Genomic DNA, 25087 nt, shown 5'->3' on the forward strand with positions numbered 1-25087 from the left:
CTCCTCCCCGGTCCAACTCCTCCTCCAGTTTGGCACACGCTGCTAGGTCTTCTTGTGGTGCGTAATTCTGTCACACTCGCTATCCTCAAACTCCCTGTCATAAATCAACCAAGGCGCAGCGTACACGTAGTTCCACATCTTTTAATGAAAGTGAAACCAAAATAACAAAAAACAAACAGGTAAACTGCAAAGACCGTGACGCAACCGAGGTGCACACAAACACACACGGAAATATAATTACCCACAAAACACAGGTGGGAAAAGGTTACCTAAGTATGGTTCTCAATCAGAGACAACGATTTACAGCTGCCTCTGATTGGGAACCATACCAGGCCAAACACATAGAAATAGAAAACATAGAAAAACACAGAATGCCCACCCCAACTCACGCCCTGACCAAACCAAAATGGAGACGTAAAAAAGGAACTAAGGTCAGGACGTGACACTTAGAGACTTAGCCAAAAACACTCACAGCTGTAATCGCTACCAAAGGTGATTCAAACATGTATTGACTCAGGGTTGTGAATACTTATGTACATGAGATATTTCTGTATTTCATTTTGCAAATTTGCAAACCAAAAAAATCTTGACATGTACTCACTTTGTAATTATGGGGTATTGGGTGTAGTTGGGTGAGAAAAAAATAATATTTCATCCATTTTGAATTCAGGCTGTAACGCAACAAAATGTGGAATAAGTCAAGCGGGAGGAATGCTTTCTGAAGGCACTTGTGTTGTCTGTTCGTTTCTGCTAGACAACGTGTATGTGCCTTCATATGTTATATATGACAGATTGTGTATGTACACTATACTGTATGTTCCTCCTTACATGTCTGCCTCTCTGTCTTTTTTTTAATGTGTATTCATTAGCACAGCATCTACAGTATAGTAAGATGTCTGACAGCTAACTAACATTTTTTCCAGATTGTGTATGTGCTCTATGTGTTTTTTTCTCTCCTGTGAAAGTCATATTATTATTTACTTATGTCATCCAAAGTCCTTTGAAAGTTTTTCTCTGCGACAAAGTAGCGATTCTATATTACACAGTGGGACCAAATTAAGAGGATCAACTCTGTTATTGCTTCCATTCTGGGATATGATTGGTGGAATTTGTCAGATATTATTATACAGTATGTGTTACTGCATTGAAAGCCCCCCCCCCCCCCCCCAACATATTCAGACACACTGAAACAGAACTTGCGCCAAGATTAATGCGTCTTTTGAATCTCTGGCCAATTTTTCGACCCTTCCCCCCAACTATTCCGTCATTTCCTCCTCCATTTTCCCAATCTTTCATCCCTTCTCTCTTTCTTACGAGCCACTCTAACCATTTTGTTCTCATCATTCTTCTCCATCATTCTGTTCATCCTCTCATTCACCCCATCATCTCTTCCCATCTTTTATTTCAAACTTCATTCCTTTACTGCCTCCCTCCATCTCTCACTCCTCCAATTTTACCCCATCTCCTCCCTATTTTCTCTCTTCCTCTCCCACTCTTTCTCTGTCTTCCCCTCTTCCTAAGCCTGCACTCATAAGATGCTGACCACTCCGTTTAGTAATTGTTGAAGCAGCAAAACCTCTCTTTTTTCAGTAACTCAAGCCTGCCTCCTCGTCCTTCCTCCACTACCTCCCCACCACTTCTACATTTCTTCCTCCTCCCTGTTCCTCTAAATGTCTATCTAAAAGTCAGAATGAAACTGCTCTACCTCTCTCCCTCATCTCTCTCTCTCGTTCTCTCGTTCTCTATCTGTACATACAGGTACAGTACCTTCAGAAAGTATTCACACCCCTTGACTTTTTCCACATTTAGTTGTGTTACAGCTTGAATTTAAAATTGGCCTACACACTATACCCATAATGTTAAAGTGGAATTATGTTTTGTTTGTGTGCAAATTAATAAAAATTCAAAGCTGACATGTCTTGAGTCAATAAGCATTGAACCCCTTTGTTATGGCCTGCTTAAATAAGTTCAGGAGTAAAAATTTAACTCTTTGTGCAATAATAGTATTTACCATGATTTTTGAATCACTACCTCATCTCTGTACCCCACACGTACAATTAGCTGTAAGGTTTCTCAGTCAAGCAGTGAATTTCAAACACAGATTCAAACACAAAGACCTGGGAGGTTTTCCAATGCCTCGCAAAGAAGGGCACCTATTGGGAGATGGGTAAAAAAAAAAGCAGACATTGAATATCTGTTTGAGCAGGGTGCAGTTATTAATTACACTTTGGACGATGTATCATTACACCCAGTCACTTCAAAGATACAGGCATCCTTGCTAACTCAGTTGCCTGAGAGGAAGGAAATCGATCAGGGACTTCACTGTGAGGCCAATGGTAACTTTAAAACAGTTTTGGAGATTACTGGCTGTGACAGAAGAAAACAGAGGATGGATCAAAAACATTGTAGTTACTCCACAATACTAACCTAATTGACAGAGTGAAAAGAAAGAAGCCTGTACAGAATTATTTTTCTCCCAAAACATGCATCTTGCTTGCAATAAGGCACTAAAGTAAAACTGCAAAAACTGTGGCAAAGAAATTAACTTTATGTCCTTTAAACAAAGCGTTATGTTTGGGGCAAATCCAACGCAACACATGACTCATTACCAGTCTTCATATTTTCAAGCATAGTGGTGGCTGCATCATGTTGTGGGTATGCTTGTCATCATCCAGGACTACAGATATTACTTTTTTAAATAAATGTGACAGAGCTAAGCACAAGCACAATCCCAGAGGAAAACCTGGACTTGTCTGCTTTCCAACGGACACTGGGAAACAAATTCACCTTTCAGCAGAACAATAACCTAAAAAGCCTAATATACACTGGAGTTGCTTACCAAGATGATACTGAATGTTTCCGAGTGGCCTAGTTAAAGTTAAAATTGATAATGGCTGTCTAGTAATGATAAACAACCAAATTGACAGAGCTTGAAGAATAAAAAATAAAAAATGTCCAAATACTGTACTGGCCAGGTGTGCAAAGCTCTTAGACACTTACTCAGAAAGTCCCGCAGGTGTAATTGCTTCCAAAGATGATTCTAACATGTATTGATTCAGAGGTGTGAATTTTTATGTTAATTAAATATTTCTGTATTAAAAAAATTCTAAAAATAAAAACATGTTTCCACTTTGCCATTATGGGACATTGTCTGTAGGTGGGTGAAATGTTTTATTTATTTAATCCATTTTGAATTCAGGCTGTAACACAGACAAATATGGAATAGGTCAAGGGGTTTAATACTTTCTGAAGGCACAGTAGCTACTATGTATACATTACTGTTGATGTACAGTGACTTGCAAAAGTATTCACCCCCATTGGCATTTTTCCTATTTGGTCTCCTTACAACCTGGAATTAAAATTGATTTTTGGGGGGTTCGTATCATTTGATTTACACAACATGCCTACCACTTTGAAGATGCATTTTTTTAAATTGTGAAACAAACAAGAAATAAGACAAAAAAACTGAAAACTTGAGTGCATAACTATTCATCCCCCCAAAGTCAATACTTTGTAGAGCCACCTTTTGCAGCAATTACATCTCAAAGTCTCTTGGGGTATGTTTCCCCTTAAACCACTCGAGTGTTGCTTTAGCAGTATGCTTAGGGTCATTGTCCTGCTGCAATGTGAACCTCCATCCCAGTCTCAAATATCTTGAAGACTGAAACAAGTTTCCCTCAAGAATTTCCCTGTATTTAGTGCCATCCATCATTCCTTCAATTCTGACCAGTTTCCCAGTCCCTGCCGATTAAAAACATACCCACAGCATGATGCTGCCACCACCATGCTTCACTGTGGGGATGGTGTTCTCGGGGTGATGAGAGGTGTTGGGTTTGTGCCAGACATAGCATTTTCCTTGATGGTCAAAAAGCTCAATTTTAGTCTCATCTAACCAGAGTACCATCTTTGGGGAGTCTCCCACATGCCTTTTGGCGAACACCAAACATGTTTGCTTTTTTTCTTTAAGAAATGACTTTTACCTGGTTACTCTTCTGTAAAGCCCAGCTCTGTGGAGTGTACGGCTTAAAGTGGTCCTATGGACCGATACTCCAATCTCCACTGTGGAGCTTTTCAGCTCCTTCAGGATTATCTTCGGTCTCTTTGTTGCCTCTCTGATTAATGCCCTCATTGCTTGGTCCGCAATGTTTGGTGGGTGGCCCTCTCTTGGCAGGTTTATTTTGATGCCATATTCTTTCGATTTTTTAATAATGGATTTAATGGTGCTCCGTGGGATGGCCACGCACCACTTATCCATTTAAAAAAAATGTTATACTTTTTTGAAACAAGTAATTTCTTTCATTTCACTTCACCAATTTGGACAATTTTTGTATGTCCATGACCTGAAATCCAAATAAAAATCAATTTAATTAAATTACAGGTTGTAATGCAACAAAATAGGAAAAATTCCAAGGAGGGTGGATATTTTTACAAGACACTGTAGCTCTCTCTGCTTGTTCATTTAAGTGTTTGTATCCCATCCACGTTTCTCACCACTTTATTGTACATGCTCATCCCCCTCCCTCTTTCTCTCCATAGACCACATCTCTCTCTCTCCTTCTCTCCTCTTCTCCTCCCTCCCCCATCCTGAACTCCCAGCTTCCTGTCTATCCCCTCTGTTTTTGCAGATTTTTTTTTTTTAAATCTCCCTCCCTCTCTCCCTCTCACTCTCCCACCTTTTTCTTCTGATATAATTTCTTTAAAGTCATGGAAATATTGAAGACAATCTTTATAAGGAAGTGGGAATTTCCAACAGGACGCACCCCCCAAACAAACATGTGGAAACACTTTTGATGCACGTGGTGTCTTCATATACATCAAAATTATGTTGTAACATTTCCTGTTATACCGTTGTTCTCTTTATCATGGCATACTGGAAAGTCATATTCATTGGAATAGGTTCAAGTATCAACATTGATCTAAAATTCTAAGCAGTTTTCTATGTTTCTTACATGTGTATTTAATGCGTTGCGGTCAATGTACCGCATGCTATTTATATCACTATCCATGTATTGGATTTCCCTGGCATGCATCTAAAAATAGACTGGGAAAAAAGAGCAAAAGGATGAGGGGGATATGGATTGGCGGGGGGGGGGGGGGCACAGAGGAATACAAAGCGGAAGACAGAAGGAGGGATGGTGAACGAGACTATGCTTCTCCTCTTAGTGTTGTTGGTGTTCCCTGAGCTAGGTTCAATCATTCAATCAGGCAAATGTATTTATAAAGCCCTTCCTACATCAGCTGATGTCACATAGTGCTGTACAGAAACCCAGCCTAAAACCCCAAACAGCAAGCAACGCAGGTGTAGGAGCACGGTGGCTAGGAAAAACTCCCCAGAACCTAGGAAGAAACCTAGAGATGAACCAGGCTATGAGGGGTGGTCCTCTTCTGGCTGTGCCGGGTGGAGATTATAACAGAACATGGTCAGGTGTTCAAATGTTCATAGATGACCAGCAGGGTCAAATAAAAATAATTATAGTGGTTGTAGCTGGTTGTGGTTGTGCCTTTTTATAGCCGATCATTCAGAGTATCTCTATCGCTCCTGCTGTCTCTAGAGAGTTGAAAACAGCAGGTCTGGGACAGGGAGCACGTCCGGTGAACAGGTTCCATAGCCCCAGGCAGAACAGTTGAAACTGGAGCAACAGCACAACCAGGTGGACTGGGGACAGCAAGGAGTCATCAGGCCAGGTAGTCCTGAGGCATGGTCTTAGGGCTCAGGTCCTCTGAGAGAAAGAAAGAAAAAAAGAAGAAAGAGAGAAAAGAGAGAGAATTTGAGAGAGCATACTTAAATTCACACAGAATACTGGATAAGACAGGAAAAATACTCCAGATATAACAGACTGACCCTAGTCCCCAGACATAAACTACTGCAGCATAAATATTGGAGGCTGACAGGAGGGGTCTGGAGACACTGTGGCCCCGTCCGACGATACCCCCGGATAGGGCCAAACAGGGATGATATAACCCCACCTACTTTGCCAAAGCACAGCCCCCACACCACTAGAGGGATATCTTCAACCACCAACTTACCATCCTGAGACAAGGCTGGGGGGAGGGAAGATCACGTCAGTGACTCAACCCACTCAAGTGACACACCCATCCTAGGGAAGGAATGGAAGAGCACCAGTAAGCCAGTGACTCAGATTCTGTAATAGGGTTTGAGGCAGAGAATCCCAGTGGAGAGAGGGGAACCGGCCAGGCAGAGACAGCAAGGCTGGTTCGTTGCTCCAGTGCCTTTCCATTCACCTTCACACTCCTGGGCCAGACTACACTTAAATCATAGGACCTAGTGAAGAGATGAGTCTTCAAGAAAGACTTAAAGGTTGAGACCGAGTCTGCGTCTCTCACATGGATAGGCAGACCATTCCATAAAAATGGAGCTCTACAGGAGACAGCCCTGCCTCCAGCTGTTTGCTTAGATATTCTAAGGACAGTAAGGAGGCCTGCGTCTTGTGACCGTAGCGTACGTGTAGGCAAGTACGGCAGGACCAAATCGGAAAGATAGGTAGGAGCAAGCCCATGTAATGCTTTGTAGGTTAGCAGTAAAAGCCTTGAAATCAGCCCTTGCTTTGACAGGAAGCCAGTGTAGAGAGGTTAGCACTGGAGTAATATGATCAAATTTTGGGGTTCTAGTCAAGATTCTAGCAGCCGTGTTTAGCATTAACTGAAGTTTATTTAGTGCTTTATCCGGGTAGCTGGAAAGTCGAGCATTGCAGTAGTCTAACCTAGAAGTGACAAAAGCATAGATACATTTTTCTGCATAATTTTTGGACAGAAGGTTTCTGATCTTGATAACGTTACGTAGATGGAAAAAAGTTGTCCTTGAAACAGTCTTGATATGTTCGTCAAAAGAGAGATCAGGGTCCAGAGTGACACCGAGGTCCTTCACAGTTTTATTTGAGATGACTGTGCAACCATCAAGATTAATTGTCAGATTCAACAGAAGATCTCTTTGTTTCTTGGGACCTAGACCTAGCATCACTGTTTTGTCCGAGTTTAAAAGAACAACATTTGCTGCCATCCACTTCCTTATGTCTGAAACACAGGCTTCCAAGGAGGGCAATTTTGAGGCTTCACCATCCGCATTGCAGTAAAAGTTAACATTATGTTTCTGAATGACCTCACCAAGAGGTAAAATATATAGTGAAAATAATAGTGGTCGTAAAACAGAGCCTTGAGATTTTTCAGAGGACAAACCATCCACAGACAAAAACTGATATCTTTCCGACAGATAAGATCTAAACCAGGCCAGAACTTTTCCGTGTAGACCAATTTGGGTTTCCCATCTCTCCAAATGAATGTGGTGATCAATGGTATTAAAAGCAGCACTAAGGTCTAGGAGCACAAGGACAGATGCAGAGCCTCAGTCTGACGCTATTAAAAGGTAATTTACCACCTTCACAAGTTCAGTCTCAGTGCTATGATGGGGTCTAAAACCAGACTGAAGCGTTTCGTATACATTGTCTTCAGGAAGGCAGTGAGTCAACAGCTTTTTACATTTTCTGGGTCAAGGTTTGGCTTTTTGTTTTTAGAGGTGCGACTGCATCTTGGGTATTGCGCATGGTTAAATTGAGTTCCTCGGTTAGGTGGTTAACTGATTGTACTCTGACGTCCTTGGGTAGGTGGAGGGAGTCTGGAAGGGCATCTAGGAATCTTTGGGTTGTCTGAGAATTTATAGCACGGCTTTTAATGATCCTTGGTTGGGGTCTGAGCAGATTTTTTGTTGCGATTGCAAACGTAATAAAATGGTGGTCCGATAGTCCAGGATTATGAGGAAAAACATTAAGATCCACAACATTTATTCCACAGGACAAAACTAGGTCCAGAGTATGACTGTGGCAGTGAGTAGGTCCGGAAACATGATGGACAAAACCCACTGAGTTGATGATGGCTCTGAAAGCCATTTGGAGTGGGTTTGTGGACTTTTCCATGTGAATATTAAAGTCACCAAAAACTAGAATATTATCTGCCATGACTACAAGGTCCAAAAGGAATTCAAGGAACTCCGTGATGAATGCTGTATATGTCCCAGGAGGCCTGTAAACAGTAGCTAAACAAAGTGATTGAGTAGGCTGCATAGATTTCATGACTAGAAGCTCAAAAGACGAAAATGTGTGTGTGTGTGTGGGGGGGGGGGTCAATTTAAATTTGCTATCGTAAATGTTAGCAACACCTCCACCTTTGCGGGATGTGCGGGGGATATGGTCACTAGTGTAACCAGGAGGTGAGGCCTCATTTAACTCAGTAAATTAATTAGGATTAAGCCATATTTCAGTCAGGCCAATCACATCAAGATTATGATCAGTGATTAGTTCATTGACTATAACTGCCTTGGAAGTGAGGGATCTAACATTAAGTAGCCCTATTTTGAGATGTGAGATGTCACAATCTCTTTCAATAATGTCAGGAATGCAGGAGGTCTTTATTCCAGTGAGATTGCTAAGGTGAACACCGCCATGTTAAGTTTTGCCCAACCTAGATTGAGGCACAGACACGGTCTCAATGGGGATAGCTGAGCTGAGTACACCGACTGTGCTAGTGGCAGGCTCCACTAAGCTGGCAGGCTGGTCTACATCCTGCTGCCTGGCCTACACCCTGCTGCCTGGCCTACACCCTATCTCATTGTGGAGCTAGGGGAATTAGAGCCCTGTCTATGTAAGATGAGAGCACCCCTCCAGCTAGGATGGAGTCCGTCACTCCTCAACAGGCCAGGCTTAGTCCTGTTTGTGGGTAAGTCCCAGAAAGAGGGCCAATTATCTACAAATTCTATCTTTTGGGAGGGGCAGAATACAGTTTTCAACCAGCGATTGAGTTGTGAGACTCTGCTATTGAGCTCATCACTCCCCCTAACTGGGAGCGGGCCAGAGACAATTATTCGATGCCGACACATCTTTCTAGCTGATTTTCACGCTGAAGCTATGTTGCGCTTGGTGACCTCTGACTGTTTCATCCTAACATTGTTGGAGCCAACGTGGATAACAATATTCCTATACTCTCTACAGTCGCCAGTTTTAGCCTTAGCCAGCACCATCTTCAGATTAGCCTTAATGTCAGTAGCCCTGCCCCCTGGTAAACAGTTTATGATCGCTGGATGATTTGTTTTAGGTCTAATACTGCGGGTAATGGAGTCGCCAATGACTAGGGTTTTCAATTGTGGGAGACTTCGGCGTCTCAGACCCCGTAACGGGAGGAGTAGAGACCAGAGAAGGCTCAGCCTCTGACTCCGACCCGTTTCTTAATGGGGAGAACCGGTTGAAAGTTTCTGTCAGCTGGATTAGCGACACCGGTTGAGCATTCCTACAGCATTTCTTTCCAGAAGCCATGAGAAAATTGTCCGGGTGCGGGGACCATGCAGGGGGATTTATACTACTATCTGCACGTACTGGTGGCACAGACAGTGTTTCATCCTTTCCTACACTTAAATGTCCCTTTCCTAACGATTGCGTCTGAAGCTGGTCTTGCAGCACAGCTATCCTCGCCATAAGGCGATCGTTCTCCTGTATAGTATGAGTGTAGCGACTGCAATTAGAAGGCATCATGTTAAAGTTACTATTTAGCTTCGGCTGGTGGAGGTCCTGACGAACCACGTCCAGATAAAGCGTCCGGGGTGAAAAAGTTGAATGAAAAAAGTTGAGCTAGGGAAAAAACGAAAAATATAAACAGTAATTAAAAAATGAAAATCGTAAAGTTGTCGGGTAGCAAAGTAAGATTAGCAACTAACCGCACGCAGCACATAAACAAGTCAACAAGTTGTGACCGGAAATGACATCTCTCCATTCCAATCGTGTTTGGGTCGATATAGCCTACAAAGCCCCTCTGTTAACTTAGGTATAGGCATCCCGCTGGCGGGACAACTTCTGGTGAAACTGGAGGGCGCGCAATTCAAATAAATAATCATAAATATTATGGATATTAAACATTTAGGTACATATAAGTGTCTTATATCGTCTGAAAGCTTCCATTATTGTTAATCTAACTGCACTGTCCGAATTTACAGTAGCTATTACAGTGAAAACATGGATGTGATTGTTTGAGGACGGCACCCCACATTAAAATATTTTTCTACCGGCATAAGTTCCACACATTCACAAATAACCATTAAGTATTCACTTACTTTTTGAAAATCTTCCTCTGATTTGTCATCCAAAGGGTCCCAGCTATAACATGTAGTGTCGTTTTGTTAGATAAAATCCTTCTATATATCCCAAAAAGTCTGTTTAGTTGGCGCCATCGATTTGAATAATCCACTCGTTCAACATGCAGAGAAACAAATCCGAAAATCTACCCCTCAGATACCCTAAAATGTAATCAAACTATAATATTTCTTACAGAAAGAAGTATGTTCAATAGAAAACCGATTTTAGCAGGTGCGTACTGTCTTTATGGCGCGTGCAAACACGAATTTCCAAGACTTTGTCGCTGTACTAAAACTAATATTTCTTATTCGTTTTTGAAGTTACAAGCCTGCTGACACCCTGTGGAAGCCATAGGAATTGCATCCAGGGAGGAATTGGAATTGCATCCAGGGAGCTAAATCTGGTTGGTTTTCTTTGGATTGTCTCCTACCATATCTATTGTGTTATATTCTCCTACATTATTTTTAACATTTCTAGAAACGTCAAAGTGTGTTCTGTCCAATGGTACCCATTATATGCATATCCTGGCTTCAGGGCCTGAGCTACAGGCAGTTTACTTTGGGCTCGTCATTCAGGCGGAAATGGAGAAAAAAGGGGCCTAGCCCTAAGGATTGTATTCCAATGTTGTCTCTGGTTTTTCACTCTTTAGATTTTGTCACAGATTACCTTTACTCATCTCATGTTTGTGGCAATGCATCATTGCTGTGCATAACATAGTCTCTTTAGTCTTCTCAGATTTTGGCTCTTTCTCCAGCGCTTAAGGATTCTACAATCCTGGTCCAAGATATGTTTGTCACTGTAGGAGTTGGGAAGAGAGCACAAACATATCTGGGACCAAGCTCAAATTCCACTGCAGTTCCCAATCACCTTGATCTATGCAAAGGTGCCATAGCAGTGAACAGTTATATTCAAGTACAGAAAACAGGGAGTTATCCATTATTATAAGCTGATTGGCTGAAAGCCGTGGTACATCAGACAGTATACCACTGGGTATGACAAAACGTTTATTTCTCTTCTCTAATTACGTTGGTAACCAGTTTATAATAGCAACAAGGTACCTCTGGAGTTTGTGGTATATTGCCAATATACAACTGCTAAGGGCTGTATCCAGGCACTCCCACGTTGCATCGTGAAAAGAACAGCTCTTAGCCCTGGTATATTGGCCATATACCACAGCCCCTCGGGCCTTATTGCTTAAATATAAGCCACATCGCATCTGGAAATAGCTAATGGCTAACAACTCATGCAATTCAATGGAAACTTTATGCTAAATGTTAAAGAGAATCAGATCAGACTATGATTGACAGCTATGGTGATAGCATCCATACGGTTGAAAGGTCTAATTTCCCACATCAATAAAATAATCTCTGTTCTACTTTGTGACCTTTCAGTCTATTAGGCAGGATAGGCGGTATAATCGGCCCTGTACGTGGTGGTTGTGTGTGGTTTGGAAAGGGATCGATTCCAATGCTGACCAACCACACTGCTTCCACATGCCCCGTTGACGCACAACCATTCTCATCAGTCTGTTAAGGTTAATGTGACTGCATGAACGGGCGCATGCAATCATAAACACACACACACACCCTCCTTGGCGATTTATACATCTGGATGACCACGAAGTCAGGTATCGCCAGTGTCTGTGTGCGCGCGCGTGTGTGCGGCTGTGCAGGTGGCCGTAGGTATAGAAGCAGAGCGGTGTACGTCATGCAGTGAAGCGGCACCCTTAACTGAGCCACTATAGCCAACCCCTCCTCCCCTTCCCTTCCCTTATACATACAAATATCCCCTTACAACCGTACAACTTCAGCTCACACTCTACATGCCAGTGCAGCTCACTCACATGCCACTTTAAGTATGCATAAAATATATTTCTGATCATATCATATAATTGATATATGATTCAAAACCATGCACATTGTCTGTGATGATCACTCCTCTCCAAAAAAATACGATTTCGTAATGTACGTCCTCATTTGACTCTAACTCATGGGCGGTTTATACATGCTCTTTCTCTGTTTCAATTGAAATGTTACTGTAAATGGATGAATCAAGTAAACGTTTCTAAGTAAAGTAGCTCTGGTAACATAATCTCTGTCCTCATTTCCCTCTCTCTCAATACCACGTTGAATACTGTGTGTGTGTGTTGCTTGTTGCGTGCGGGCGCGCACTTGCGTGAGTGTAATCGCCAACCCAACTGGGTGTCCCCGCTTGCTTCTGTGTCGTGTGTTTTTGGCTGTCTCCTTGCAACAGTAGAACGTCTTCACTCGCAACTCTCCACGGTCATGCTATCTCTCCCTCGCTCTGTGTGGCGCTTCCCCCCGCTTCCCCCCCGTCTCACGCATCTCGCGCGCCGTCCTCAGTATAGCCCATTCAACCGATTCTCCGCAGTGCTGAAATAGAGAGTGATTGAAAGGAGGGGGGGGGCAAAAGAGAGAGAGAGACAGCGAGAGAAGCGAGGGGGCGATACGGGGAAACACACGAGAGAGAGTCGCACAGAGAGAGAGAGAGAGAGAGACAGAGCGAGGGAGAGACAGCGCGAGGGAGAGGGGCGCGCAAAAGGAAAACTGCACAATCTGAAAAGGCTCCCTAGCGCGCGGATCTTTCGACGCCTGCACCATTCATTTGGACTGTCGGAAAGGGTGAGTAGTTCCTAGTGAGTATGTGTCATCATTGCGCTATACAAATCACCATTAATTTAATAAACCGGCTTAAAAAATGTCTCATCATAGTTTCCATTTTGGGTTATAGCAGTTCACACGTTTCGTGGTTATGTCGGTCTGTCAGAGTGTTGTTGGCTACAGTCAGTCTGCCTGTAACATTTGCTGCGTCTATTTAGTCTGGCTGAATACACACAGGAAATGCATTCAACTGACATTTGGGTTTGAAATTCTGAAAAAGCACTGTCTGTCGTTGTATAATATACTGCCTCGGGTCTCTCTCTCGCTCGCTCCCCGCAAGATGTGCGTGTGGTAGGCTCTGAGAATGTTATCTTTATGAATATTCCCTCCCATGACATGTCTTGGTGATTAGAATCATTTGCGTGTCGCATTTGCCACTGGCGAGCGTTGTTCAATGCAGTGCTATAGGCGCACTGGAGTGAGTGGTAAAAGCTCTATGTGTATGTGTGAAGAGAGCGGGAATACATTTTGATATGTAGTTGGTATGGGAGACAAACGAAGTAGTGCCCGTTACTTGGGGAACCTGAGGGGAAGATGGTGGTATATGATGTGTGCTGCACTAGCCTAGTTGTTGTGTATCTGGGTCCATGTGCATGTTTAAAATTGTGTGTGTGTGTGTGTGTCGAGTTTTTGACGGGAGTGTGACAGGAGGAAAGAGAAGGGGAGGAGGAGAGATAGAGAGCGAAGGAGTGGGGGAAAAAGTGTGGCTCTGGGTGTCCAATTTAAATGTTTGGATGGGTTTGTTTTATTTAACTAGGCAAGTCAGTTAAGAACACATTTTTATTTACAATAATTTGCCTACCGGGAACAGTGGGTTAACTGACTTGTTCAAGGGAAGAATGTCAGCTTGGGGCTATGATCGGCTTTGAAAAGCCAACTGACATTTACTCCTGAGGTGCTGACCTGTTGCACCCTGGATAACTACTGTGATTATTATTATTTTACCCTGCTGGTCATTTATGGACATTTGAACATCTTGGCCATGTTCTGTTATAATCTCCACCCGGCACAGCCAGAAGAGGACTGGCCTCCCCTCATAGCCTGGTTCCTCTCTTGGTTTCTTCCTAGGTTCTGGCCTTTCTAAGGAGTTTTTCCTAGCCACTGTGCTTATACACCTGCATTGCTTGCTGTTTGGGGTTTTAGGCTGGGTTTCTGTACAGCACTTTGAGATATCAGAGGATGTAAGAAGGGCTATATAAATACATTTGATTTGATTTTGGGGATTTGATCCAGCAACCTTTAAGTTACCGGCCCAACGCTCTAACCACAAGGCTACCTGCCGCCCAACGCTCTAACCACAAGGCTACCTGCCGCCCAACGCTCTAACCACAAGGCTACCTGCCGCCCAACGCTCTAACCACAAGGCTACCTGCCGCCCAACGCTCTAACCACAAGGCTACCTGCCGGCCAACACTCTAACCACAAGGCTACCTGCCGCCCAACGCTCTAACCACAAGGCTACCTGCCGCCCAACGCTCTAACCACAAGGCTACCTGCCGCCCAACGCTCTAACCACAAGGCTACCTGCCGACCAACACTCTAGCCAATGGGCTACCTGCCGCCCAACACTCTAACCACAAGGCTACCTGCCGCCCAACACTCTAACCACAAGGCTACCTGCCGCCCAACACTCTAACCATTGGGCTACCTGCCGCCCAACACTCTAACCATTGGGCTACCTGCCGCCCGGGGTTATTCCTGTCTCTTTCAGGCAGTCTTAATAGCCTTCAATGCCTCAGCATATAATGCTAAAGATTACAGACATGGCTGTCCATGTATTTGTGAATGGTGGTTGGTGCCTGTAACTGTAGGTATAGGAATGGTGGTTGGTGCCTGTAACTGTAGGTATAGGAATGGTGGTTGGTGCCTGTAACTGTAGGTATAGTTGGCCATGTACAGGCATGTGGCACTCCTGTGTGTGTGTGTAGGCTGAGTCAGAGTGCTTGGATTCTCCTAACATTATTTGGGCCAAGGTCTTTCCCCAGACATGTCTCCCCCCCCTCTCTCCCAATCTCTCTCTCTCGCTCGCTCCCCGCAAGATGTGCGTGTGGTAGGCTCTGAGAATGTTATCTTTATGAATATTCCCTCCCATGACATGTCTTGGTGATTAGAATCATTTGCGTGTCGCATTTGCCACTGGCGAGCGTTGTTCAATGCAGTGCTATAGGCGCACTGGAGTGAGTGGTAAAAGCTCTATGTGTATGTGTGAAGAGAGCGGGAATACATTTTGATATGTAGTTGGTATGGGAGACAAACGAAGTAGTGCCCGTTACTTGGGGAACCTGAGGGGAAGATGGTGGTATATGATGTGTGCTGCACTAGCCTAGTTGTTGTGTATCTGGGTCCATGTGCATGTTTAAAATTGTGTGTGTGTGTGTGTGTCGAGTTTTTGACGGGAGTGTGACAGGAGGAAAGAGAAGGGGAGGAGGAGAGATAGAGAGCGAAGGAGTGGGGGAAAAAGTGTGGCTCTGGGTGTCCAATTTAAATGTTTGGATGGGTTTGTTTTATTTAACTAGGCAAGTCAGTTAAGAACACATTTTTATTTACAATAATTTGCCTACCGGGAACAGTGGGTTAACTGACTTGTTCAAGGGAAGAATGTCAGCTTGGGGCTATGATCGGCTTTGAAAAGCCAACTGACATTTACTCCTGAGGTGCTGACCTGTTGCACCCTGGATAACTACTGTGATTATTATTATTTTACCCTGCTGGTCATTTATGGACATTTGAACATCTTGGCCATGTTCTGTTATAATCTCCACCCGGCACAGCCAGAAGAGGACTGGCCTCCCCTCATAGCCTGGTTCCTCTCTTGGTTTCTTCCTAGGTTCTGGCCTTTCTAAGGAGTTTTTCCTAGCCACTGTGCTTATACACCTGCATTGCTTGCTGTTTGGGGTTTTAGGCTGGGTTTCTGTACAGCACTTTGAGATATCAGAGGATGTAAGAAGGGCTATATAAATACATTTGATTTGATTTTGGGGATTTGATCCAGCAACCTTTAAGTTACCGGCCCAACGCTCTAACCACAAGGCTACCTGCCGCCCAACGCTCTAACCACAAGGCTACCTGCCGCCCAACGCTCTAACCACAAGGCTACCTGCCGCCCAACGCTCTAACCACAAGGCTACCTGCCGCCCAACGCTCTAACCACAAGGCTACCTGCCGGCCAACGCTCTAACCACAAGGCTACCTGCCGCCCAACGCTCTAACCACAAGGCTACCTGCCGCCCAACGCTCTAACCACAAGGCTACCTGCCGCCCAACGCTCTAACCACAAGGCTACCTGCCGACCAACACTCTAGCCAATGGGCTACCTGCCGCCCAACACTCTAACCACAAGGCTACCTGCCGCCCAACACTCTAACCACAAGGCTACCTGCCGCCCAACACTCTAACCATTGGGCTACCTGCCGCCCAACACTCTAACCATTGGGCTACCTGCCGCCCGGGGTTATTCCTGTCTCTTTCAGGCAGTCTTAATAGCCTTCAATGCCTCAGCATATAATGCTAAAGATTACAGACATGGCTGTCCATGTATTTGTGAATGGTGGTTGGTGCCTGTAACTGTAGGTATAGGAATGGTGGTTGGTGCCTGTAACTGTAGGTATAGGAATGGTGGTTGGTGCCTGTAACTGTAGGTATAGTTGGCCATGTACAGGCATGTGGCACTCCTGTGTGTGTGTGTAGGCTGAGTCAGAGTGCTTGGATTCTCCTAACATTATTTGGGCCAAGGTCTTTCCCCAGACATGTCTCCCCCCCCTCTCTCCCAATCTCTCTCTCTCTCTTTCCCTCTTTTTATCTCTCCATATCTCTCCCCCTACAGTTTTTCTTCCCACATTGAGCACATTTGATGTTAATTATCTCTGTCATTCATGCATTTTAATGCACTGCACTCTGTACATGCATACAATGTACTGCACTCTGTACATGCATACAATGTACTGCACTCTGTACATGCATACAATGTACTGCACTCAATACATGACTGTGCTGTTCTCCTGTAAGTGGTTCTTATCATTCAAGAGGCTGATGTCAGACCACCTACTTTTCCATCCCTGCTTTAAATACTGCATTCTTCATGCCAGTTGGCCGAGCCTGTTGACAGGGGAACATATTGCCGCCTCAACAGAAAATGACACCCCATCCTGAGCCTTCCCTGGCCGCTTAGCTGGGAATACCATCTGTGGGGCTGGTCCCGCTGCCTTGGGAGTTGTAGTTTCTGTACCACTCAGCAGTTGTCTTGGTCCACTGGACCCATGATCGCTCCAAATTGCCTCATCCATCCCTTCTTTCCCTTCCTCTTTCCATCATGCTGTGCTACGATGTTTAATGCAATGCTGTTCTAGAGAGACAATGCCCAATGAAGCACTGTGCCTCTGCATAGTACACCAAGTATTTCTCCCGATTTGATTCTATAAATTGCAGAAGCCTGAAGCACACGTTAAAACATGTAGCTGTGTGCCCTTGAAAGTGGCTGGATCTGCTAAATGTCATTGAGAGATACCCTAGTCCCATTTGACTATACCTAATATGTATATCATAACACCTCTATGACATGGTCATAACACATTCATTAGAATTACATGAGACCTGTCACAACACGTCATGGCGGTTCATGTCAAGTTATACCACTGTCATGACACGTGGAACATTTTCAACATCAATTTTTCTTAGGCACGCTGACATTGGATTCACTACTAATGACCTATCATGACATGTTAAGATAATGGATAATGTGATTCTTATCACAACCCTATAATGCTGTGTGCTACAGGGCACAATACCTCAAGTAAAGTGCCTAGTCCCTGAATTATTCACTGGTGGAAGGTCTTAATTGATCAAACTTATTAATATTATTACCGGTGGTGGAAAAATTACTCAATTCTTAAACTTGAGTAAAAGTTAACATACCTTGAATAGAAGTTGACTCAAGTAAAAGTGAGTCACCCAGTAAAATGCTACTTGAGTAAAAGTCTAAAAGTATTTGGTTTTAAATATACTTAAGTATCAAAAGTAAAAGTATAAATCATTGCAAATTACTTATATTAAGCAAACCAGACAGCACACTTTTCTTGTCTTTTATTTAGTTACAGACAGCCAGGGGCACACTCCAACACTCAGATATCATTTACAAACTAAGCATTTGTGTTCAGTGAGTCCGTCAGATCAGACAGTAGGGTTAACCAGGGATGTTCTCTTGATAAGTGCATGAATTGGACCATTTTCCTGTCCTGCTAAGCATTCAAAATGTAATGAGTACTTTTGGGTACATTATTTTCTTTAGGAATGTAGCGAAGTAAAAGTAAAAGTTGTCAAAAATATAAATAGTAAAGTAAAGTACAGATACTGAAAAAAGCTACTTAAGTAGTATTTAAAGTATTTTTACTTAAGTACTTTACACCACTGATTATTACACACTTATTAACACCTGTAAATTAATGACACCAAATTACTGCCTTAATGAATAAGTCTAGCTAATTCATTAAGTCTGAAATTTGTTAATTAAGCAACAAAAAGGAGCTGACCCAGTACAGTAGTGTGCTTGGACCCATACATGAGACTATAGGCAAGTAATGTCCTTGGTTTTTACACTATCTAGTTTTCTGGTATTTCAGCACCTCACTAGTGGACAGCTCCACACTCTAACCATGACCTCAAACATATTCCCCCTCAGCCACACTCTCTCTCTATCCCCGCCCTCCCCCCCACTCTCTCTCCAAACTCTTAGTTTTATGCTATCTATTTTTCTGTTATTTCGGCACCATACTAGTGGACAGATACACACTCTCACTGACCTCAAACATTATTCCCTTGAAGCTTCTCTCTCTCTCCAAACTTTCCTCTACTGATCCCTTCTTTTATTTGTCCTTTCCTCCATTGATTCCCTTCCTCCTTCATGCTGTAACTTAAAGCACCATTCACTATTCACCCCCCCCCCCCCCCCTCTCCCATTCATGTGGCATTCCTTACATTTGCTCCCGGACACCTAAGCTCTCCCTCCCAGTCCCAAGACAAAGGGGTGGAGCCTAGAGATGGGACGATAAACAAAAAATGACTGACACCGACCATACCGATAACTTATCGCAGGAATTTTGCTGATATTGTTCATTACGACATGTAGCCTATACTAGAGAAAAGTAAAGTTTAACATGAAACAAGTTTGCTTATATTGTTGATTGTTAATTGCACAATTGACAGTTACAGCCATCAAATTAGTTAGTAGTAGTAGTTTGAAGGATAATACAAAAAATGAATGTTGCAAACTTATCATTCTATTTATTGTCATCACATCAATTCAGGCAATTTATCGCAATATGAATTTTTGTCCATATCGCCCAGCTCTAGTGGAACCTAACTGAGGCTGCAGCATGGGAATTGTGGTTTATTCTGTTGGTTTTAACTATCAAGGGAATCTCATCCACCCCAATGCCCCATCTTAGAGAAACATACAGTGGCTTGCGAAAATATTCACACCCTTTGGCATTTTTCCTATTTTGTTGCCTTACAACCTGGAATTAAAATGTATTATTTGGGGGGTTCGTATCATTTGATTTACACAACATGCCTACCACTTTGAAGATGCAAAATATTTTTGGGGTGAAACAAACAAGAAATAAGACAAAAAAACAGAAAACTTGAGCGTGCATAACTATTCACCCCCCCAAAGTCAATACTTTTTAGAGACACCTTTTGCAGCAATTACAGCTGCAAATCTCTTGGGGTATGTCTCTATAAGCTTGGCTCATCTAGCCACTGGGATTTTTGCCCATTCTTCAAGGCAAAACTGCTCCATCTCCTTCAAGTTGGATGGGTTCTGCTGGTGTACAACAATCTTTAAGTGATACCACAGATTCTCAATTGGGTTGAGGTCTGGGCTTTGACTAGGCCATTCCAAGACATTTAAATGTTTCCCCTTAAATCACTTGAGTGTTGCTTTAGCAGTATGCTTAGGGTCATTGTCCTGCTGGAAGGTGAACCTCCGTCCCAGTCTCAAATCTCTTGAAGACTGAAACAGGTTTCCCTCAAGAATTTCCCTGTATTTAGTGCCATCCATCATTCTTTCAATTCTGACCAGTTTCCCAGTCCCTGCCGATGAAAAACATACCCACAGCATGATGCTGCCACCACCATGCCACCACCAACAGCACTAAGCAAGGACTTAGTGCTGTTGTAGGTCTTTCAGAACAGGTGTGTATATATACTGAGATCATGTGACAGATCATGTGACACCTAGATTGCACCCAGGTGAACTTTATTTAACAAATTACGTGACTTCTGAAGGTCATTGGTTGCACCAGATCCTATTTAGGGGCTTCATATCAAAGGGTGTGAATACATATGCACGTACCACTTAATGTTTATATTTGTATTTATTTTTTGAAACAAGTAATTTCTCTCATTTCACTTCACCAATTTGAACTATTTTGTGTATGTCCATTACATGAAATCCAAATAAAAATCAATTTAAATTTACAGGTTGTAATGCAACAAAATAGGGTGCCAAGGAAGGTGAATACTTTTGGAAGGCACTGTAGGTCTCTTCATGTTACTGAAACCAAGTGTGTTTCAAGGGAATGATGAATCTGAGGAATTGTTCTTTCTCTTATCTTCAAAATGTTAGCGCACACAATGAATGACCCATGAGGAATTGACCCTGGCCACGTTCCATGCCTCTTACTCAATGTACTCTGTACTTAATGTGTTCCATCCATAAGGCCAGGTGGTATCTATTACCCTATCCACACATTGTGCCGTCCCGAACAAACTGTGCTGGCTTGGATATTGTCTTTTCATATTGTGCTTTTCAGAACGTTTCCAACAACTATTGTTGTTTTGGCTTGGCTCGGTTGCTCAGTAGTGTGAAAAGCCCCTAAGTCTAAAGGGAATTGGACGTTTTACTACAAAAGATCAAAGTATCTGTTTGAGACTGCGGTCTTTACTCTCTCTGGCTGCCATGTCTAACACGCACAGTCAACATTGTTTATACAGAAGAAGCCTCTTCTCAGTTCCCATTCAAATTCATCTTCACATTCTGTTTGACCTTGCAGACACAAGTATGTGTCATACACAAATACTGAGCACCACGGATGCTAACAGTTGCACCTCCTATCCACCTCCTCCTCTATCCTATCGTCGGTGGTTGCCTTGAGGGAATCTTGACACATACACAGTCCCCCCGTTACCCTCGGTCACTCTCTCCTTGAGGTGACAATGTTTATTCAACGACTTTCTGAAGGTCTGGGTTGACTGGGTTCACGCGAGGTAGGCAGTCCGGGGATGCTTTTTACCATATCAAATATTTGTAACTGGTGAGTCATCATGAGTGAGACAAATCCATTGTGACATTGCTGAATGTGCACTGCTGCATCTCAAAGCAGAGATGAGATCATTCGTTCGGCACCACGGTAGCTCTCCTCCTCTCCTCCTCCCCGTGCAGGTTTTTCTTTTTTTCTTTCTTCTCACCAGTGAAGCATTTGAGTGAGAAAAGCCACACAGTTATCAGTGGAGGAGCCTCACCTCTAATTTGCTGCACGCTGCTCTCTGATGGTGAGGTTATTTCCACTCACTGTCACAGCGGGCTGGGCAGTCATGTGGTCCCTGTGTTGATTTTATCGCTGGTTATGTATTCACTGTTACACTATACCTATGGCCTAGTTAAACCAGACTGAATCACCATTGAGTGCAGCATTCACCCTGGTTTAACCAAGCTAGTATTTATTTATTTAATTTATTTTTTATTTCACCTTTATTTAACCAGGTAGGCAAGTTGAGAACAAGTTCTCATTTACAATTGCGACCTGGCCAAGATAAAGCAAAGCAGTTCGACACATACAACAACACAGAGTTACACATGGAGTAAAACAAACATACAGTCAATAATACAGTATAAACAAGTCTATATACGATGTGAGCAAATGAGGTGAGATAAGGGAGGTAAAGGCAAAAAAGGCCATGGTGGTAAAGTAAATACAATATAGCAAGTAAACCACTGGAATGGTAGATTTGCAGTGGAAGAATGTGCAAAGTAGAAATAAAAATAATGGGGTGCAAAGGAGCAAAATAAATAAATACAGTAGGGAAAGAGGTAGTTGTTTGGGCAAAATTATAGGTGGGCTATGTACAGGAGCAGTAATCTGTGAGCTGCTCTGACAGCTGGTGCTTAAAGCTAGTGAGGGAGATAAGTGTTTCCAATTTCAGAGATTTTTGTAGTTCGTTCCAGTCATTGGCAGCAGAGAACTGGAAGGAGAGAAAGAAAGAATTGGTTTTGGGGGTGACCAGAGAGATATACCTGCTGGAGCGTGTGCTACAGGTGGGTGATGCTAAGGTGACCAGCGAGCTGAGATAAGGGGGGACTTTACCTAGCAGGGTCTTGTAGATGACATGGAGCCAGTGGGTTTGGCGACGAGTATGAAGAGAGGGCCAGCCAACGAGAGTGTACAGGTCGCAATGGTGGGTAGTATATGGGGCTTTGGTGACAAAATGGATTGCACTGTGATAGACTGCATCCAATTTGTTGAGTAGGGTATTGGAGGCTATTTTGTAAATGACATCGCCGAAGTCGAGGATTGGTAGGATGGTCAGTTTTACAAGGGTATGTTTGGTATGTATGTTTTATTTACCGGATAGGTACCAGTAGTTACCGTATGTAGCCACACTGGTGGATAAGCCTCCACTTCCCTCAGTCTTTGCTATTTTAAGATGAGTTGAAGACAGAACAACGAGGTGATGCTGGTTCATTATCTTCAATTAAATGTGAAGCATTGTGATAGAAGGGATCTTTCAGCCACTTGGAGAAGTTTTCTCTTCATTTTTCTCAACGCTAGAGTGGTTCCTCCACTGTAAGTTTGTCTCTGTTGAGCTATCCTGATGAGAAAACCCACCAGGGGAGAGGTCAACGCCATTTCAACCAGGGTTTCCATTCATATACTGAATTAGCTGAACTGAAATAGACTCAACCCTCAACCTCACCTGTCCTCTCACCTCCTCTCGCCTCTTTCTTATCCTCTCTCCTCAGACGAGTATGTTTAGCACGCGGGCACTCACGCTCCTGTCTTCGGTGTTTGGGGCGTGCGGCCTGCTCCTGGTAGGCGTGGCTGTGTCCACAGACTACTGGCTGCTGATGGAGGAAGGTGTCATTCTGCAGCAGAACCAGAGCATGGAGGTCAGGATGGCCCTGCACTCCGGCATGTGGAGGGTCTGCTTCGTGGCAGGTATGCCGAAAAATACACATTTAGTTTATATGTACAGAGGCATGCATAAACATATAGTATACATATATACACATAATGCTTTGTGGCAGGTTTTGTGTGAGGAAAGTAATACGGATCAACAGTAGTTCATATGTACAGATCTACACATACATTATTGTAATGCTTTGTGGCAGGTACTGGAATAAACATAGTCTATATTTCAGATTTAATTCCTTAACACACACACATATTATTGTTACCCCATTGTCTTACGTCAGATTGCGTCACTCATATGCGATGCCCATCCCTCAACGGTTGTCACTAGTTACCACAGCCATAAAGTCAAAATTGGCTATGTCGTAAAAATGTATGAAAATAAAAATGAGCTTTTTGCTCTTAATTTAAGTTTAGGGTTAGGCATAATGTTAGCTGTGTGGTTAAGGAGTGTAGCACCTATTTCTCAAAGCCAGAAACGCATACACTGAGTGTACAAAACTTTCCATTACACAGACTGACCAGGTGAAATCTATGATCCCATATTGATGTCACCCGTTAAATCCCCTTAAATCAGTGTAGATGAAGGGGGAAGACTGGGTAAAGAAGGATATTTGAACCCTGAGACAATTAAGACATGGATTGTGTGTATGCCATTCAGAGGGTGAATGGGGAAGACAAAAGATATAAGTACCTTTGAGGTACACTGGTTTGAGTGTGTCAAGAACTGCAGCGTTGCTGTGTTTTTCACGCTCAACAGTTTCCCGTGTGTATCAAGAATGGTCCACCACCCAAAATACATCCAGCCAACTTGACACAACTGTGGGAAGCATTGGAGTCAACATGGGCCAGCATCCCTGTGGAACACTTTCGACCTCGAATAATTGAGGCTGTTCTGAGGGCAAAAGGGGGTGCAACACAATATTATAAAGGTATTCCTAATGTTCTGTACACTCAGTGTATAATTAAGCTATAAAGCACCAGGGGGTGTGGTGCATATGGCCAATATACCATGGCAAAGGGCTGTTCTTAGGCAGAGGCAAGCAGCCCTGCGCGCCAGGTAGTCGAAGTGTTCCCATTTTGAACCTTTTTTTAAATTTAATTTTACCTTTATTTAACCAGGCAAGTCAGTTAAGAACAAATTCTTATTTTCAATAACAGCCTAGGAACAGTGGGTTAATTGCCTGTTCAGGGGCAGAACGAAAGATTTGTACCTTGTCAGCTCGGGGGTTTGAACTCGCAACCTTCCGGTTACTAGTCCAACGCTCTAACAACTAGGCTACCCTGCCGCCCCGGTGGCCTGGAGACCTGAGCAAGTGTACCTATAGGCCACCACTGGCCAATCAGATAGCTCAGATCACCGTGTCTGTCGTATTACATCATTGGTCTGAAGCTTCCACAAGCCCACGGCGCAGTTGATAGTCAACTCTAGTGTGAAGTTTTAAATCTTTAAAAACCAAGACTAGCGAGAAAGAACCACTGTTTTTATTCATGTTTAATATTTTATTCATCACTGTCAACACTTTTTTCAACACTTTTAATGAGCCATAAAACATCCTCTCCCTATCCACTCGCTCTTGTGTCTTTTTCATATCGAAGAATATTTCACTTTCTCTGGTCAGATGAGTTACAACATGAATTGATGCATGAGTCAGAAATAATGTGTGAATCGAGTTTGGCAATCAGCTCGAAGAAGGTGTCCCCTTTTTGGTCAGTCAGCACTCAGCGGAGGGAGAGCTGAGGGAAGGTGAGAGGCAGCCGCTCCACTGCTCTCTCTCTCTCGCTCTCCCTCCACTGAGACTGACCATCAGAAGCACCATCAGTCCAGTAAAAACAATATATTTTCATTCATGACTCACAAGTAATACACAAATGATCTATTACCAGTGTGATGATAATTGGCAGGGCAATTCAAGAATAGCCAATATGCAGTGATAATTTATTGAGCCTGTAGCCTTTGGCACAAACCTCATTGCTACAGAACAGTTTTTAATAGGTTAATGTTGAATAGGCTTACATTTCTTAAGACATGTTTAAAGAAAAATAGATCTCTGCCTACATTTTGATTCAGAAAGTGATCTCGGCTCAG

General features: G+C 43.2%; 1 protein-coding gene across 1 annotated transcript in view; it reads left to right on the forward strand.

Annotated features, from left to right (window-relative positions):
• The first annotated feature begins 12326 nt into the window (after positions 1 to 12326).
• The window catches only part of LOC109904455 (voltage-dependent calcium channel gamma-7 subunit), a 36284-nt gene continuing 23523 nt past the window's right edge, over positions 12327 to 25087 (forward strand). Inside the window, exons 1-2 of the mRNA XM_031789378.1 lie at positions 12327 to 12775; positions 22830 to 23025. Coding sequence (XP_031645238.1) covers positions 22836 to 23025 — 190 coding nt within the window. The 5' untranslated portion in view covers positions 12327 to 12775; positions 22830 to 22835. The remainder of the gene's footprint in view (positions 12776 to 22829; positions 23026 to 25087) is intronic.

This window comes from Oncorhynchus kisutch, linkage group LG14 (genome assembly GCF_002021735.2).
Source record: "Oncorhynchus kisutch isolate 150728-3 linkage group LG14, Okis_V2, whole genome shotgun sequence".
Taxonomy (NCBI): domain Eukaryota; kingdom Metazoa; phylum Chordata; class Actinopteri; order Salmoniformes; family Salmonidae; genus Oncorhynchus; species Oncorhynchus kisutch.